The sequence below is a fragment of the Lithobates pipiens genome, unplaced genomic scaffold (assembly GCF_037356315.1).
Source record: "Lithobates pipiens isolate NorthernLeopardFrog02 unplaced genomic scaffold, aLitPip1_a1.2 Scaffold_25, whole genome shotgun sequence".
In the NCBI taxonomy this organism is placed as follows: Eukaryota; Metazoa; Chordata; class Amphibia; order Anura; family Ranidae; genus Lithobates; species Lithobates pipiens.
This window is the reverse complement of record NW_027507787.1, coordinates 223740028-223754626: the sequence shown is the minus strand read 5'-3', so window position 1 is coordinate 223754626 and position 14599 is coordinate 223740028. Positions and strand designations below refer to the sequence as shown.

The 14599-nt window shown below is 41.9% G+C and overlaps 1 protein-coding gene across 1 annotated transcript in view; it reads right to left on the bottom strand.

Moving 5' to 3' along the window:
* The window catches only part of LOC143930915 (alpha-2-macroglobulin-like protein 1), a 139133-nt gene that overhangs the window by 47738 nt on the left and 76796 nt on the right, over positions 1-14599 (bottom strand). The window contains exons 16-18 of the mRNA XM_077455601.1: positions 8025-8156; positions 4160-4244; positions 1535-1655 (exon numbers count right to left, since the gene is read on the bottom strand). Of these exons, the coding sequence (XP_077311727.1) occupies positions 1535-1655; positions 4160-4244; positions 8025-8156 (338 nt within the window). The remainder of the gene's footprint in view (positions 1-1534; positions 1656-4159; positions 4245-8024; positions 8157-14599) is intronic.

The window sequence follows — 14599 nt, the reverse complement described above, 5'->3', positions numbered from 1 at the left end:
CATCCCTTTTAATTGGCGGGGCTAGCAGGCACTCACGTGCCTGCCGCATACAGCATGACCTGGCCTGCGGGACCCACAGACTCGATGTCCACCAGTGTCCCGTCGATCATGTCATGGAGCCGCAGAACGGGGAGATGCCTATGTAAACAAGGCATTTCCTTGTTCTGCCTTGTGACATGTCAGAGATCACTGCTCCCTGTCATTGGGAGCAGTGATCACTGTTATGACCTAGGTAGCCCATCCCTATCCACAGTTAGAATAACTCCCTAGGACACACTTAACCCCTTGATCGCCCCCTGGTGTTTAACCCCTTCCCTGCCAGTGTCATTTATACAGTAAGCAGTGCATTTTTATAGCACCGATCGCTGTCTAAATGACAAAAGTGTCCAATGTGTCCGCCATAATGTTGCAGTCATGATAAAAATCATAGTTCCCCGCTATTACTAATAAAAAAAATGAATAATAAAAATTCCATAAAACTATCTCCTTTTTTGTAAACGCTATAACTTTCACGCAAACCAATCAATATACGCTTATTGCGATTTTTTTTTTACCAAAAATATGTAGAAGAATACACATGGGCCTAAACTGAGGAAAAAATTGTCTTTTTATATATTTTTGTGGGATATTTATTAAAGCAAAAAGTGAAAAATAATGCATTTTTTTTCAAAATTGTAGCTCTTTTATTGTTTATAGTGCAAAAAATAAAAAACACAGGGTTGATCAAATGCTACCAAAAGAAAGCTCTATTTGTGGTAAAAAAAAAAGGACATCAATTTTGTTTGGGTGCAACGTCACACAACCGCACAATTGTCAGTTAAAGCCACGCAGTGGTGAATTGCAAAACGTGCTCTGGTCAGGAAGGGGGTAAAATCTTCCTGGGGTGAAGTGGTTAAGATTGCCTACCCCTGCTCTATAATATCTAAAAGATTTCCTCAAAGAAAATGAATCAATCTTTTTTTGCAGAAATCATGTGCAACCTCTTTTTCATTTTCTCTCTAGTAAGGTGAACAACATTTTATAGCAATGGCAAACAATATCCGAGGCATTTTTATAGAGGTGTGTAGAGTGTATCTTACCGCTTTCTTGGCCCTTTTATTAGGCCTGTCACTAACAAATTGTGCCTATAAAGAATGTCATTGCTCCTCATGAAATTATTTGCCATGGTATATAAAATATGGGATATTTTAGCATTTAGTACACACTAACTTAGGTGGCAGTTAACACATATTTCATGCCAGATAGGCCAAAATGGAGGACAGCCAACTCTTGTAACCTCTGTTGGTACACCACCTCCAATACATACAGTACCATAAATGGTCCCGGTACAAAAGTAGCTTTTCTTGCAGCAAATTGGACATCAGCTCTTGCATAAGCAAAGTAAATACAAAAGTGAATAGGGTCACAACCATCCACCAGTCCACTCAAGTCCATTCAGGTGGAATAATCCCTTAAATATGTAATAGACCTGGCAGCATATTTATATTCTGAATTAACACTCTGTATAGCATGATATTTGCAAAGTTTGACTCACCCAGTAGTTACCAACTGCCATATCCATGTCTCTGGAAAGTAGATCCGTGGCTTCTTCTTCTTTTCTACTGGTCTACTGGGACTCTCAATTTCATTGGAAATCCTTTGCACTCTTTTAAAATCTAAAAGTTAAAACATACGATAGGGATATAAGATTAGTAACATGTGAATCTATCACAATTTGATTCACTGTTGAAGTTGCACAAACTGCATTGAAGTCTATGAGGAATGGAGAGGGAGGGGTGCTGGGGGCAAATCTGTCCTATTTGTAAGGTTAATAGGTAAGTTATTGTCAAAAAAAGAAGCCAGGCACTACCATGGTTGCTAAGGTTAAACATTTTACACTATGAGACTTCTCCCTTTTCATATATGATTAGGGTTGAGCGGACACCTGGATGTTCGGGTTCGATGGGTTCGGCCAAACTTGGCAAAAACGTTCGAGTTCGGGACCCGAACTTGACCCCGAACCCCATTGAAGTCAATGGGGACCTGGTCTTTTGAGGACTAAAATGGCTCTAAAAAAGTAATGGAAAGGGCTAGAGGGCTGCAAATGGCAGCAAAATGTTTTTAAGAGCATGGCAAGTGCTCTGCAAACAAATGTGGATAGAGAAATAACTTAAAATAACATAAACAATAAAAAATAATATGCTGGAGGCCCCTTTCTCAAAAGAAGAGGTACAGGAAGTCATTAAGAACCTCAAATCAGGTTCTGCTCCAGGCTCCGATGGTCTCCCTTACCCCTATTACAAGACATTTACCACCACCCTGACTCCACATCTGACACAATTTTTTAACGCAAAGACACCGGGAACCCCACTTGATCCTCACCTAATCACAGCCTACATTGCATTAATACCGAAACCGGATAAAAACCTGGAAGAAGTCAGTAATTATAGACCCATCTCCCTCATCAATAGCGACTTAAAAATCCTTACCAAACTCCTTGCAAATCGTCTAGCTTCCTTCATTAACCAATATGTTCATAAGGATCAAGTGGGGTTCATCCCAGGCAGACAGGGCCCTGATCAGCTCAGAAGAGCCATAGACATAGTCTCCATCCTCCAGACAAACTGGCCAGGAGGTCCAAAACAATCAGGCATGCTTTTATCACTGGACCTTCAAAAGGCCTTCGATTCAGTCTCCTGGCCATACATCTTTACAATCCTTGAACATTGGGGCTTTGGCGACAAGTTTATGGGCCTGATCCGAGCTCTTTATTCAAATCCTAAAGCCTATATTAGGCTTCAAGGCCACTACTTCAAACCAATACATATAGCCAAAGGCACCAGACAAGGCTGTCCTTTAGCTCCGCTAATCTTTGCAATAGCAATTGAGACACTCGTCATCTCCATTCGCCAGGACCCCAACATACAAAGAGTTCAATGTGGTTCTCAGGTTCACAAATGTGGCCTGTTTGCAGACGACAAACACTGATGCCTAGTTACGGATTCCTATCTTAGGGAAAAAGACATTTCCGTCCCTCTCTTTACATTCACACCTAGGGGTCGGTGGTTAAGTTCCTCCTCTCGGGCACAGCTAGCACCCATTGGTGGTGTCCAGGGAGGAGGTACATAGAATGCATTAAGGTGAAAAAACTTTTACCTTTACAACCCCTTTAAGCATACGACGAATGCACAGTAGACCCAGAGACATTATAGACAACATGAACGTAAGCACATAGCAGCAGTGCAACAGAAGGTCCAGATAGACATAACGATTGATAAACTTTTTTATTTTTTATCGATATAATTATTGATATACTTTTTGTTATTGTGCCTATTTAAATTGTCATTGTGTCTACTTAATTGAATTTTGTTATGTTGGGGCAGACTCTGTTCTTACAAAAGTTAAGACCCGCTGTCCTTAGGGATGTTGTTTACTGCACTGCCTCACTGCACCTACTTTAGATGTTAAGGCCTCATGCAGAAAGATGAATAAGCCTATATAGTGTGAGGGGTTAGCTCGGCAGCGGGTGTATGGGACCCCCTGGATGGGTTCACAACACAAAATCAGGCACAGCAGACAGCGTTGTAGGTGGAAAAAACAAAAGGTGCAGTTTATTTATGCTACATGCAGTGAAAAATATAACAGCCAAACAAAAATAAAACATGAAAATAAACCCTGGTCAGCTTGAGCTCTAATTACACACCTAGATTCCCTGTCTAACAACTGAGTGCATCCTTGTGCTACACCAGTCCCTGTCTCTGTCTCTGTTGTAGAGGTTTGCCACACAGGTGTCACACTCCCTAGTCTATACAAACACAAAACTGGTTCCAGGATGGAGCATCTCCCTAAGCTGGGTTTTTTTGTAGAGGTCTTAATGAGCCCACTTACTTCAGCTGGGCTCATTAACTCTTCCCCTATAGGACTCCCAGCACTCCCCTCTAGTTGTACAAGTCCGCATAAAGCCTGAATCTAGGGCATACATATTTTCCATCCTGGATACAACCAGGTGATTTTACCTGCCTGCTGCCACAATAGCATAAAATCGCAATGTTTTTTGGTGCTCGGGAGGTGCAGGTGCCCCAGAATTCCCATGTTTGGGGCATACTATAGCATTAAATGTGACACTCAGAACAGCGTACAGCCTAAGGCCTAAGGTTTAGTAGAAAAAAAATCTTCCTACCGTCTACCACAATGTCCAAAAACTCTGGAACACACTCCTCAGGGGTCTTAATTTCTGCACTTGTAAATATTTTTAACTTCATTTGCTGAAAGAAAAGAGGAAATTATTATTTTTTTAAATGTAAAAAAAACTGCACTAAAGGGAACATTTCTTGTTGCCTGGAGCAACCAGTAATCAGAATGAATCAGAATGAATCAGAATGAAACTTTGGACACTTTTCATAATTACGCCCAAACACTTTTTATTGTTATATTAAAAAGGCAGGTTGACTCATTATTGGTGATAATTGTGAATTGAATGGCACACCTCCTGCCCTGTATGATGGCATAAGGGCCTGGTGATTGGCTGATCGGGCACCATGCACTGTACCGTGGAGAGGCAGGTGACATGCCATGTGTTATTTCATGCCAGGAGGGTGGGAGCCTCGGACAAAGCTGGTGGTTGGATTTTTTTTTTGTGACAAGTTTGTTTTAAAGCGGAGTTCCACCCAAAAATGGAACTTCCGCTTTAAGTGAAGGTGACCTCCTGATATGCCACATTTGGAATGTCATTTTTTTGGGAGGGTAGCAGATACCCTATTTTTTAGAGGGATCCAGCTCCCACTTCCTCCCGGGGCACTGCGGGGCCAGAAGCCCTTTTCACCTTTCCCCCCTCCCTCCGTGCAATCATCTGGGACACATCACAGGTCCCAGATGATTGCCCGGCCAGTCACAGTGCACAGCCTGTCTCGCACATGCGCAGTGCATACCTGGCTGTGAAGCCACAGCGGGGCACTCACATTGACAATGCCGAAACCGCAGAGAGGAGGGGAAGAGGAGCGAGGCTTCGTACGCCCGCATCGCTGGACCATGGGACAGGTGAGTGTCCAATTAATAAAAGTCAGCAGCTAGACTTCTTGTAGCTGGTGATTTTTATATGGGTGGAACTCCGTTTTAAGTATAGTAGTTATTATGATGTACTGAGAGGATAAGATTAGACAGGAGCTTTAAGTCGACCATCTGATTAATCTGAAAAAAAGCATTGAGAAGTTAATTTCTCAGTTAGCAGAAATTAGACTTGCAATGCCGAAAATTTTTATTTATTTTTTCATTTTTCGGGTCATACGTTATGATCAAAATTAGTTATTTCAAATAAATTTGTTCCATTTGTTTAGATGCGTTATTCAAATGTGCAGTGCCGAAAATTCGAAAATAAGAACGAAAATCTGAAAATAAGAAATAATGACTAACTACTGTAACTAGTAATAACCAACTATTAAATTATAGATATTGGAATTTCCTTTCAAATTTGGCTGTTAATGAACTTAATAAATATGATTTTATCTGAAGTTACAAATTATCCAAAATAATGAATGCTGCATCTAAGCGAATGGAAGATAACAAATTAGTAACATTAAATAATAATAATAAAAAGGTTTTATTATTATTATTATTATTATTATTATTATTGTTATTTTTCATTATTAATTCATTACATTCCATTCGTTTAGATACGGCATTTGTTATTTTGGATAATTCGTAACTTCAGATAAATTCGTATTTGCTACGTTCACTAACAGCCAAATTTGAAAGGACATTCAAATACCTATAATGTAATAGCTAGTAATAGTTAAGTTATTATCAGTTAGCTATAATTTCAGATTTTCGAGTTTTCGAATTTACAAATTTTCGAATATGCAAATTTACGAATATTTGAAAAAAATCATTAAACAGGTTTTCTTTCATTTGGATATTTCCGAATTAACAAATTTGTCGAAATTCATTCAAAAACAAATTTGGAACAAAACGAATTGCACATGTCTACTTCTGTATGGGACTTTAAAAAGGTTATAAATCTCCATGTGTAAGTTGTACCTAATAGCTAAGCCTAGAATAAGGCTTACCTATAGGTACTATAAATATCTCCTAAATGTGGGCAGTTTAAGATTATATATATATATATATATATATATATATATATATATATATATATATATATATATATATATATATATATATATATATATATATATTGTATACTGCGCCGGTGATTTTATCAGTGCAATCGCTCTGAAGGAATGGCCACCCGTGCAGTTTCTTCTGGAGCATGTGCCATGATCAGCAGCTCTTGCACGTATGTGCGGGAGTGACGTCACGCGGCTCCAGGCCAGTCACAGAGCCGGAGTCCACGGCCCCAGAAGGAAGAGGGGTGAACATGGATGCGGTCTCCAGTGGGGACAATGAGGGCTTAGTTTGCAGGTAAGTGTCACATAATGTGCTAGTTTGCGATGCATATTAGCACATTATGCTTTTACTTTGCAGGGAAGAAGAAAGGAAGAAAAACCCACCAGGGTTTACTTCCTCTTTTACGTAGTTACATATTAGGTGAGGTTGAAAAAAGACACAAGTCCATCAAGTCCAATCTATCTGTGATTATAGGCCAGTATTACATTGTATATCCCTGTATGTTGTGGTCATTCAGGTGCTTATCTAATAGTTTTTTGAAACTATCAATGCCCCCCCGCTGAGATAATTTCACATCCTTACCGCTCTTACAGTAAAGATCCCTCTGCGTAGTTTAAGGTTAAACCTCTTTTCTATTCATTTTAATGAGTGGCCACAAGTCTTGTTAAACTCCCTTTTGTGAAAAAGTTTTATCCCTATTGTGGGGTCACCAGTACGGTATTTATAAATTTAAATCATATCCCCTCTGAAGCATCTCTTCTCCAGAGAGAATAGGTTCAGCTCTCGCAACCTTTCCTCATAACTAGTGATGAGCGAGCGGAACACCCCCGGTTCGGTTTGCCGCAGAACATGCGAACAGGCAAAACATTTGTGCGAACACCGTTAAAGTCTATGGGACACGAACGTGAAAAATCAAAAGTGCTAATTTTAAGGGGTAATATGCAAGTTATTTTCATAAAAAGTGTTTGGGGACCTGGGTCCTGCCCCAGGGGACCTGTATCAATGCCAAAAAAGTAATTTAAAAGTAATAGCGGCTATAGTGAATCGGGTCTCGGCAATACAGATAAAAGTCATTGATATTAAGGGGAACCCTGTGCCAAAATTTTAAAAAAAATGGCGTGGGGGTCCCCCCAAAAATCCACACCAGACCCTTATCTGAGCACGCAACCAGCTGCAATCATGTACTTTGCACATTATTATTATATTGTACCAAGATTGATTAGAGTATCACAATAAAGAAAAAAACACATTTACAGCCCTGCTACACATTTAAGTGTTTTCTTTTTTACAACAAATTAAATAATATGATAGAAGTAGAAGGATAGAAAGAGAAGAAACGGTAACAGTGACAGATTTTATCTTCCTAGGCTCCAAGATCCCAGCAGACGGTGACTGTAGCCATGAAATTAAGAGACGCTTGCTTCTTCAGAGGAAAGGTATGGCAAACCTAAACAACATTATAAAAAGCAGAGACATCACCCTACCAACAAAGTGTCATATAGTCAAAGCTATGGTATTCCCAGTAGTAACCTATGGCTGTGAAAGTTGGACCATAAGGAAGGCTCAACGCTGAAGAATTGATGCTTTTGAACTATGGTGTTGGAGAAGACTCTTCAAAGTCCATTGGATGGCAAGAAGATGAAACCAGTCAATCCTGAAGGAAATTAACCCTGAATAATCACTGGAGCAACAGATCCTGAAGCTGAAACTCGATACATTGGCAACTTAATGCAAAGAGAGGACTCTTTGGAAAAGACCCTGATAATGGGAAACATGGAAGGAAAAAGGAGAAGAGGACGACAGAGTTAAGCAAGCTCCGGGAGGTAGTAGAGGAGAGAAAAGCCTGGCGCACTATGGTCCATGAGGCCACAAAGAGTCGGACATAACTAAACGACTGCGCAGCAAATACTATGATATCGTACCTTTAATTGGCCGTATGCATCAATGGAGCGTTTGAGCCTCTCAGCAGAATGCACTGAAAAATAACAGCTTTCCGACTCCTGGATTCGATAGTCATAGTCACCAGATTCCTCATAAGGAAACAGATTGTAAATCTGGAAAAAATGGGAATTAGCAGAGGTTATTAGAAATAAATAATGTACATACAAAACTGTGGCATATGTGAGCAGTGTATACAATAAATCATCCTCCTTTAAGCTACTCCCACTGTTAGGCACAATATGGCCACACTCATGACACATGCTTTGCAGGGCACCTTTCCTCATTGTGCCCCAGGTCTTTCACAACTCTAGCCACACAATTACATTTGTAGACATTTGCTCTCACTTCCAGTTCTGTCTCCCTGAGAGGAAGTGAAGAAAAATACCCCCCCTCCAGCCCACGGCACCACCCCCCAGCTCGCACTATCTATCTGGCCTTGTACTGTGTGGGGCACCGGACTAATAGGTTTCTACCAGGTCTGTAACCCTCTCATAGACCACATGCCGAGGCCCTAATTGGCCAATTTTACATTGTCCTCAGGGCACAGTCCTCTGCACTCCAAGCCTTCCCACCCTGCAATGCCAGTAAATCAGCATCGGCCATTCAGAGAGACGCCAATCTATTCATAACTGACAGGTCAGCCAAGCAAGTGATGAGGTGGGGAACAGTGACGGAGTGTCGGGGGAGAAGAGCGCCTCTGGCCGGACACGTGACATAACCCATCATGTGCCCACTCAGTGAGACATACAGGGAGAGAGGGAGGCAGGAGGGCCATGTGACCAGTGCCAGGCATGAGGAGAGTGTGCAACATGTGACTCCCTTTGGTGCAGGGGACAGGTAGACTAATGGCAGAACTATGTACACAGAGAATGGATTAGAGATGACAGCAGCCCAGAGAGTGAGGGAGGAGATACTGTAGGAGTAGCCTGCTTCACAGCCAGTCCAGGGGAGCTCCGTCATAGGGTGATTGCGGACCTGGTACCGGGTGAGGGCGTCCCCTAAAATCTTCCAGCACCAGTCGCCACTGCTTATTACAGTCCTAACAAGAAAATTTCAAGAAACCGATGCTTGAACAGATTATAGGCTTAGGGATCAAAGGGAATCAATAACCACATTTATTTCTTATAATCTAAACATTTTCTCTGGCACCCAACATTAGTCCACTTCTCTTCTTGTCAATCCTTGTAGGACAAAAAAGACCAAAGCCCCATAAACATGATCAGACATTCCGACCACAAAATCCGTATGATTTTTTCCGAGGGATTTTGGCCGAAACTTGTGTTGCATACACATGGTCGCACAAAGTTGTCGGAGAAAATCAAATCGTTCGGAACGAGGTGACATACAAAACATACAACGGGACTACATAGAGGCCAGTAGCCAATAACTTTCGTCTCCAATTTTTTTCTGAGCATGTGTGGCACTTTGTGCGTCAGAATTCTCTACACACGATTAGAAAAAGTCCAAAGTTTTGTTGTCCGAAAATTTTAGATCTAGCTTTCAAACTTTTTCCGTCGGAAATTCCAATGGAAAAATCCGATAGAGCCCACATGATCGAATTTTCCAACAACATAATCCGATCAGACTTTTTCCGTCGGAATTTCCAACCATGTGTATGGTGCATAATGGTAAGGACACCTAGTCAGGACCTCAACTGTCTGTGTACAAGGAGGTTATTAAAATGAACACTTTCCTCTCTTCAGCTGAATATATAAGAAGCGAATACTGGATTTCAGAACTGGATATGCATAACTACAGCCCTATTTCACTATGGAGCATGTGTCTCATGGAGTTCCTTAGACCTGCTATAACACCAGTGGCAACAGTCAACAGCAGGTAGGAATGCTGCTAGAACGGTATAAAGCTGGCCTTACACTGAGCAAATTATGGTCGATGATCAGATTAGGCACAGACAAACAGATCTTAAGCCTTTTTCTATTAGGGCACGTCTTTAAACTCAGAATCAGTGGTCCTATATTTACCTGGTATGTTTATAAATGGCACTGGATAAACTGTCTTTGGGCAACCATCTGCCTGGTAATCCTTGTGTACTGACTGAGCCATCATTAGACTAAGGGGCTTGGTATCGTGGTGGCTGTAATTGGTCACCACAGTGATCACATGTTATTGTTTACTGTGTTGATCCCTCCCCTTTCCATTTATACAGTGGAAGCAGAGACATTGAGTGAATAGGGAAGGAATGAATGGATCAACAGCTGCAGTTACTTTTCTTCTGTTTTGGTGGCATAGGGATGGCTCTGGAGGTTTTTTTTTTTTTGTCATTTCATCCCCTCCCCCCCCCCATCTCTGACTAATTAAAGTGGTTGTAAACCTCAGACATGAAATATGACCAAATCATATCCCTCTAAAGTGTGTACTTGTCTCAATCAGGAGCACAATGTGTCATTTCTGTCTGCTGCTTTGTTCCTCTGCTATCAGCATGAATCACTTATGATAATGATAAAGAATGGTGTTGCGCTCCACATAAAAACTAAATTAAATCCAATAATAGTGGATAAATAATCACATACAAAATCTACAAAGCACACCTATGCGATTATCACAAAACAATTGATTTAAACTGTATCAATACCCTATATACATAAAATCATTATAAAGTGACCAGTAAAATATTCAGGTAGTACACATATTCCTAGTATCATTTATAAGGTGACCAGTATAGAAATTCAAGTAGTACACATATTCCTAGTAAAGTGCAAGTGAAACAATAGGTAACGGAATCGCAGATAATAATAATAATAATCCAAAAGAGTGTGCAATCCAAAAAGTGTCTCAATCCATAAAAGTGCATCCAAGTGAAAAAAATATATACGTTTAAAAAATTGTATAAAAGTAAGATCCAATAAATAAATAAACAAAAAAATAAATAAAACTAGATATAAAACACAATCCAAAAAAAATTCTTAAAGTGTCTCTATTTGTAGAAAAAATAGCAATCCGTATCAGGTCATGCAAATAAGTGAGTCCACACTGTGCTGTGTAATAGACTAATTCTGTGAACAAACACGGGATAGTTCCACCGGTGATCTCACAACTCCTCAAGACAGGTGCTCGCTCACTGAGTGCAGTGGGTACCTTACCTCACTGCTGTCAGTTAAACAGCAATACGCTCCAATGGTTAAGGTGTATGTCCTCAGCTGATATAGACACCCCAGGCAATTCACTCCAGCAGGGCCGGATTAAGAGTATCATGGGCCTGGTGCTGAGGATTTTGATGGGCCTTTTTATGGAAATAAATAAAATGAAAACATTTTTTTTTTGTTAAAGTAAATTAAAGTGGTTGTATACTCAATTTTTTAACTTTTACCTACAGGAAAGCCTATAATAAGGCTTACCTGTAGGTAAAAAAAATATCTCCTAAACCTGTACGGTTTAGGAGATATTCCCCTCGGTATGCGCCGCTGACTGCAGCGGTGCATGCGCAGAAGGGGATTCTCGGCCTGAAAATCCGGCAGTGGCCGACCGGCCGGAATGAAATCTCCCGCGCGCACGCGCGGGAGTGACGATATCGCGGCTCCGGCCACTCACAGCGCCGGAGCCGCGATACCCGGAAGAAACGCAGAGGGAGCATGTCAGCTCCCTCGGCGTGGATCAGGCCAGATGTCGGGGCCTTGTTCTAAGGTAAGTATTTCATAATGAGCTAGTATGCGGGTTTACTACCGCTTTAAATATTTTAAACAAACCACTCATTTACATTGTATGCGCAAGAGACAGGGGGAGGCACAATTACAAGCACTGATCTCCCTGGAGTGGCTTTCAGCTGCTTCATGGAGAGCCATAGAGGGAGGCTGTCATGGTGATTGTGCTTGTGATTGCCCGCCGCACCGATCACCCCCGACTTTCAGATTCTCCCTGCTGTAGGAGGTACAAGGAGCGTCTCATGCAGTGCAGTATTCAAATGGTCAGTCCGTCCCTGCTGGGCCTATATAAAGGTAGGGGCCTGGAGCTGCAGCTCCAATAGCCCCTACGTTAATCTGGCCCTGCACTCCAGGTACTCAGCCATGGACCACAGATCAAACCCGGGAAAAAGGAAGAGGGGCTCCAATAGTGAAGTAATGTCAAATAGGTTTTATTGTAAAAAGGACATAGTCCTGGGTACTCACATTTAGTAGCACAATTAAGAGCGAAAATTACAGCTAAAAAACGAACGGACTCCTCGTTCGTACCCCAGACGTCGCTTCCGGTATCCTCCTAGGCCAATCCTACGCGTATCGTCATTGATCACGTGACTTCATCAGTCCCTTGCACACTCTTTTGGATTATTATTATTATTATCTGCGATTCCGTTACCTATTGTTTCACTTGCACTTTACTAGGAATATGTGTACTACTTGAATTTCTATACTGGTCACCTTATAAATGATACTAGGAATATGTGTACTACCTGAATATTTTACTGGTCACTTTATAATGATTTTATGTATATAGGGTATTGATACAGTTTAAATCAATTGTTTTGTGATAATCGCATAGGTGTGCTTTTTAGATTTTGTATGCGATTATTTATTCACTATTATTGGATTTAATTTAGTTTTTATGTGGAGCGCAACACCATTCTTTATCATTATTATAATTTGAGGGGAGGGTTTGCACCTCTGTCGGTGTTTTGCTGCAACCATATTAGCTCTTTTGTTTAACCATTGTAGCGCGAGGATAACCAACAATTAACAATCACTTATGATAAGTTTAAGGTGGGCAGTAGGTTCAGGTGAGGTGGGGAGGAGGTCCAGGTGAGGTGGGGAGGAGGTTCAGGTGAGGTGGAGTCGGCTGCCTCTCCCCAGTAATGGCTGCCATGCAGCCTCAGGTGCCTGACCTGAGGACCTAAAGTCTTCAACAATGCAAGCTGACTGAGGGAGGAAGTCTATGGATCTGGTCTGATATCACTGGTATAGGGTGTCGCTTGGAAGTTGGAAGGAGGCTACCAGCTGTCCCTGGACATTTTGTGAGTAGAGGCCCCTGTAGGGCTCCCGGAGACTGTGTGTGTTGCTGAAAACCCCCTCTGGTCCTAGAAGTCAGCATATTGGTTGTGTGAGCTAAAGGGGACACTGGCTAGAAGAGTCTTGAAGACTTAAGTCCACTGACAAAGTCCACTGAGTCTCTTCTGTTACAGAGAGACTTGTTCTTTCATACAGACGCTGTATGGTTCAGCAGATAATCTACTCCACAGTTCTACACAAAGAGAGTCATCCTCTTTTGTGCATAGTTAATTTGGAATATCACACTAATCCCCCCTCCTATCCAAGTTCTCCAAATAAAACATAAAAACAAATACCCCTACACTGGTCATTGGAGACAACGAGTGAAAGAGTGAGTACACCTGGCTATGTGAAAATACCATGTAACTGGCTGCAGGATAATCAGTGGGAGGCCCAGGGAAGTTTAAATTCAGCAACCCCTATGGGGGCAGTGCTACAAATGTATTTGGGTTTAAGTGATGCATAAGTAACTGTCAGTCAAATTATCAGAGCACTTAAAAACAGTCTGGAAATGACAGGTTATTTTAGACTGGTACTCAAGTGGTAAAACAGAGTCCAAGTTCTAGTCTGGTAAATGAAGCAATGATCGTTACAGTGGTCACTTCACCTCAGATCTGCAGTCACACACCATGCACTATGAAGCTGCTCTTCTGCTCTGTCAACACTCATTTCCAGGTTTCCCTTACACAGCAGTATACCTGTGCCTATCCACACTGATGAAACAATGTCCTTCAAATTAAGCCTTTCATGCTGTTGCCCTACTGACATACTTCCTTTGCTGCTCACGTCAGAGTCTGGAAACTCTTCCAGCAGTGGCGATTGGTATATAAAAAATTTGGGGGAGGGGCGCCAAACTAACATCACCCCCCCAGGGAAGAGGCACAAGAAGGCGGCTACTGCCACAAGCACCTCAACCCCCACATGGTAGATGGGCGGCGGAATGTGGCGGACCACCGGAAGCATCGGCGTTAGATGTACGAGAACGTGGCGGTGATCCACAGCCACCCCCTGTGGGAGACTGACCTTAACTTAGAACGCAGGGGGGAGGAAGAGCCGGAAGAGTTGCTTCTCATCCTGGCTGAATAGGATGTGTGTCCTGAGACACGATTGGGTCTCAGGACCCGCTTCCTTATTGGCTGGGAGGAGAATCATGACAAAAACGTTAACTCGCTATTGTCACACAACTGGGTGGGCTTAGGGCGCAGTACTCTGTGCCCCAAGCCCACCCTTTTTTTTAAAGCCAATTAGAGCTTCAGATTTTAATCATGTGCTTAAAAAAGTGCCAGGCAAATGGATGGGGAGGGGGGCCCTGCGCCCCATATGGACATGCTGCCACTGTCTTACAGTATGACCATACATAACTGGAGGACATGTTGAATCCACTACTATAGCCCCTCTAGGTTTTTATAGTGCCTTTAAACAGTCTACTGGATAAGTCCTCATCCTCCTGCAGGACAAGAGGCCCTAAGGACCTCCTTGTTTCTGTATATAAATAACATCTCCATCAGTGACAAGGAAGGAACCGGTCATCATTTTAGGGCCCTGAATACTCTTGTCAA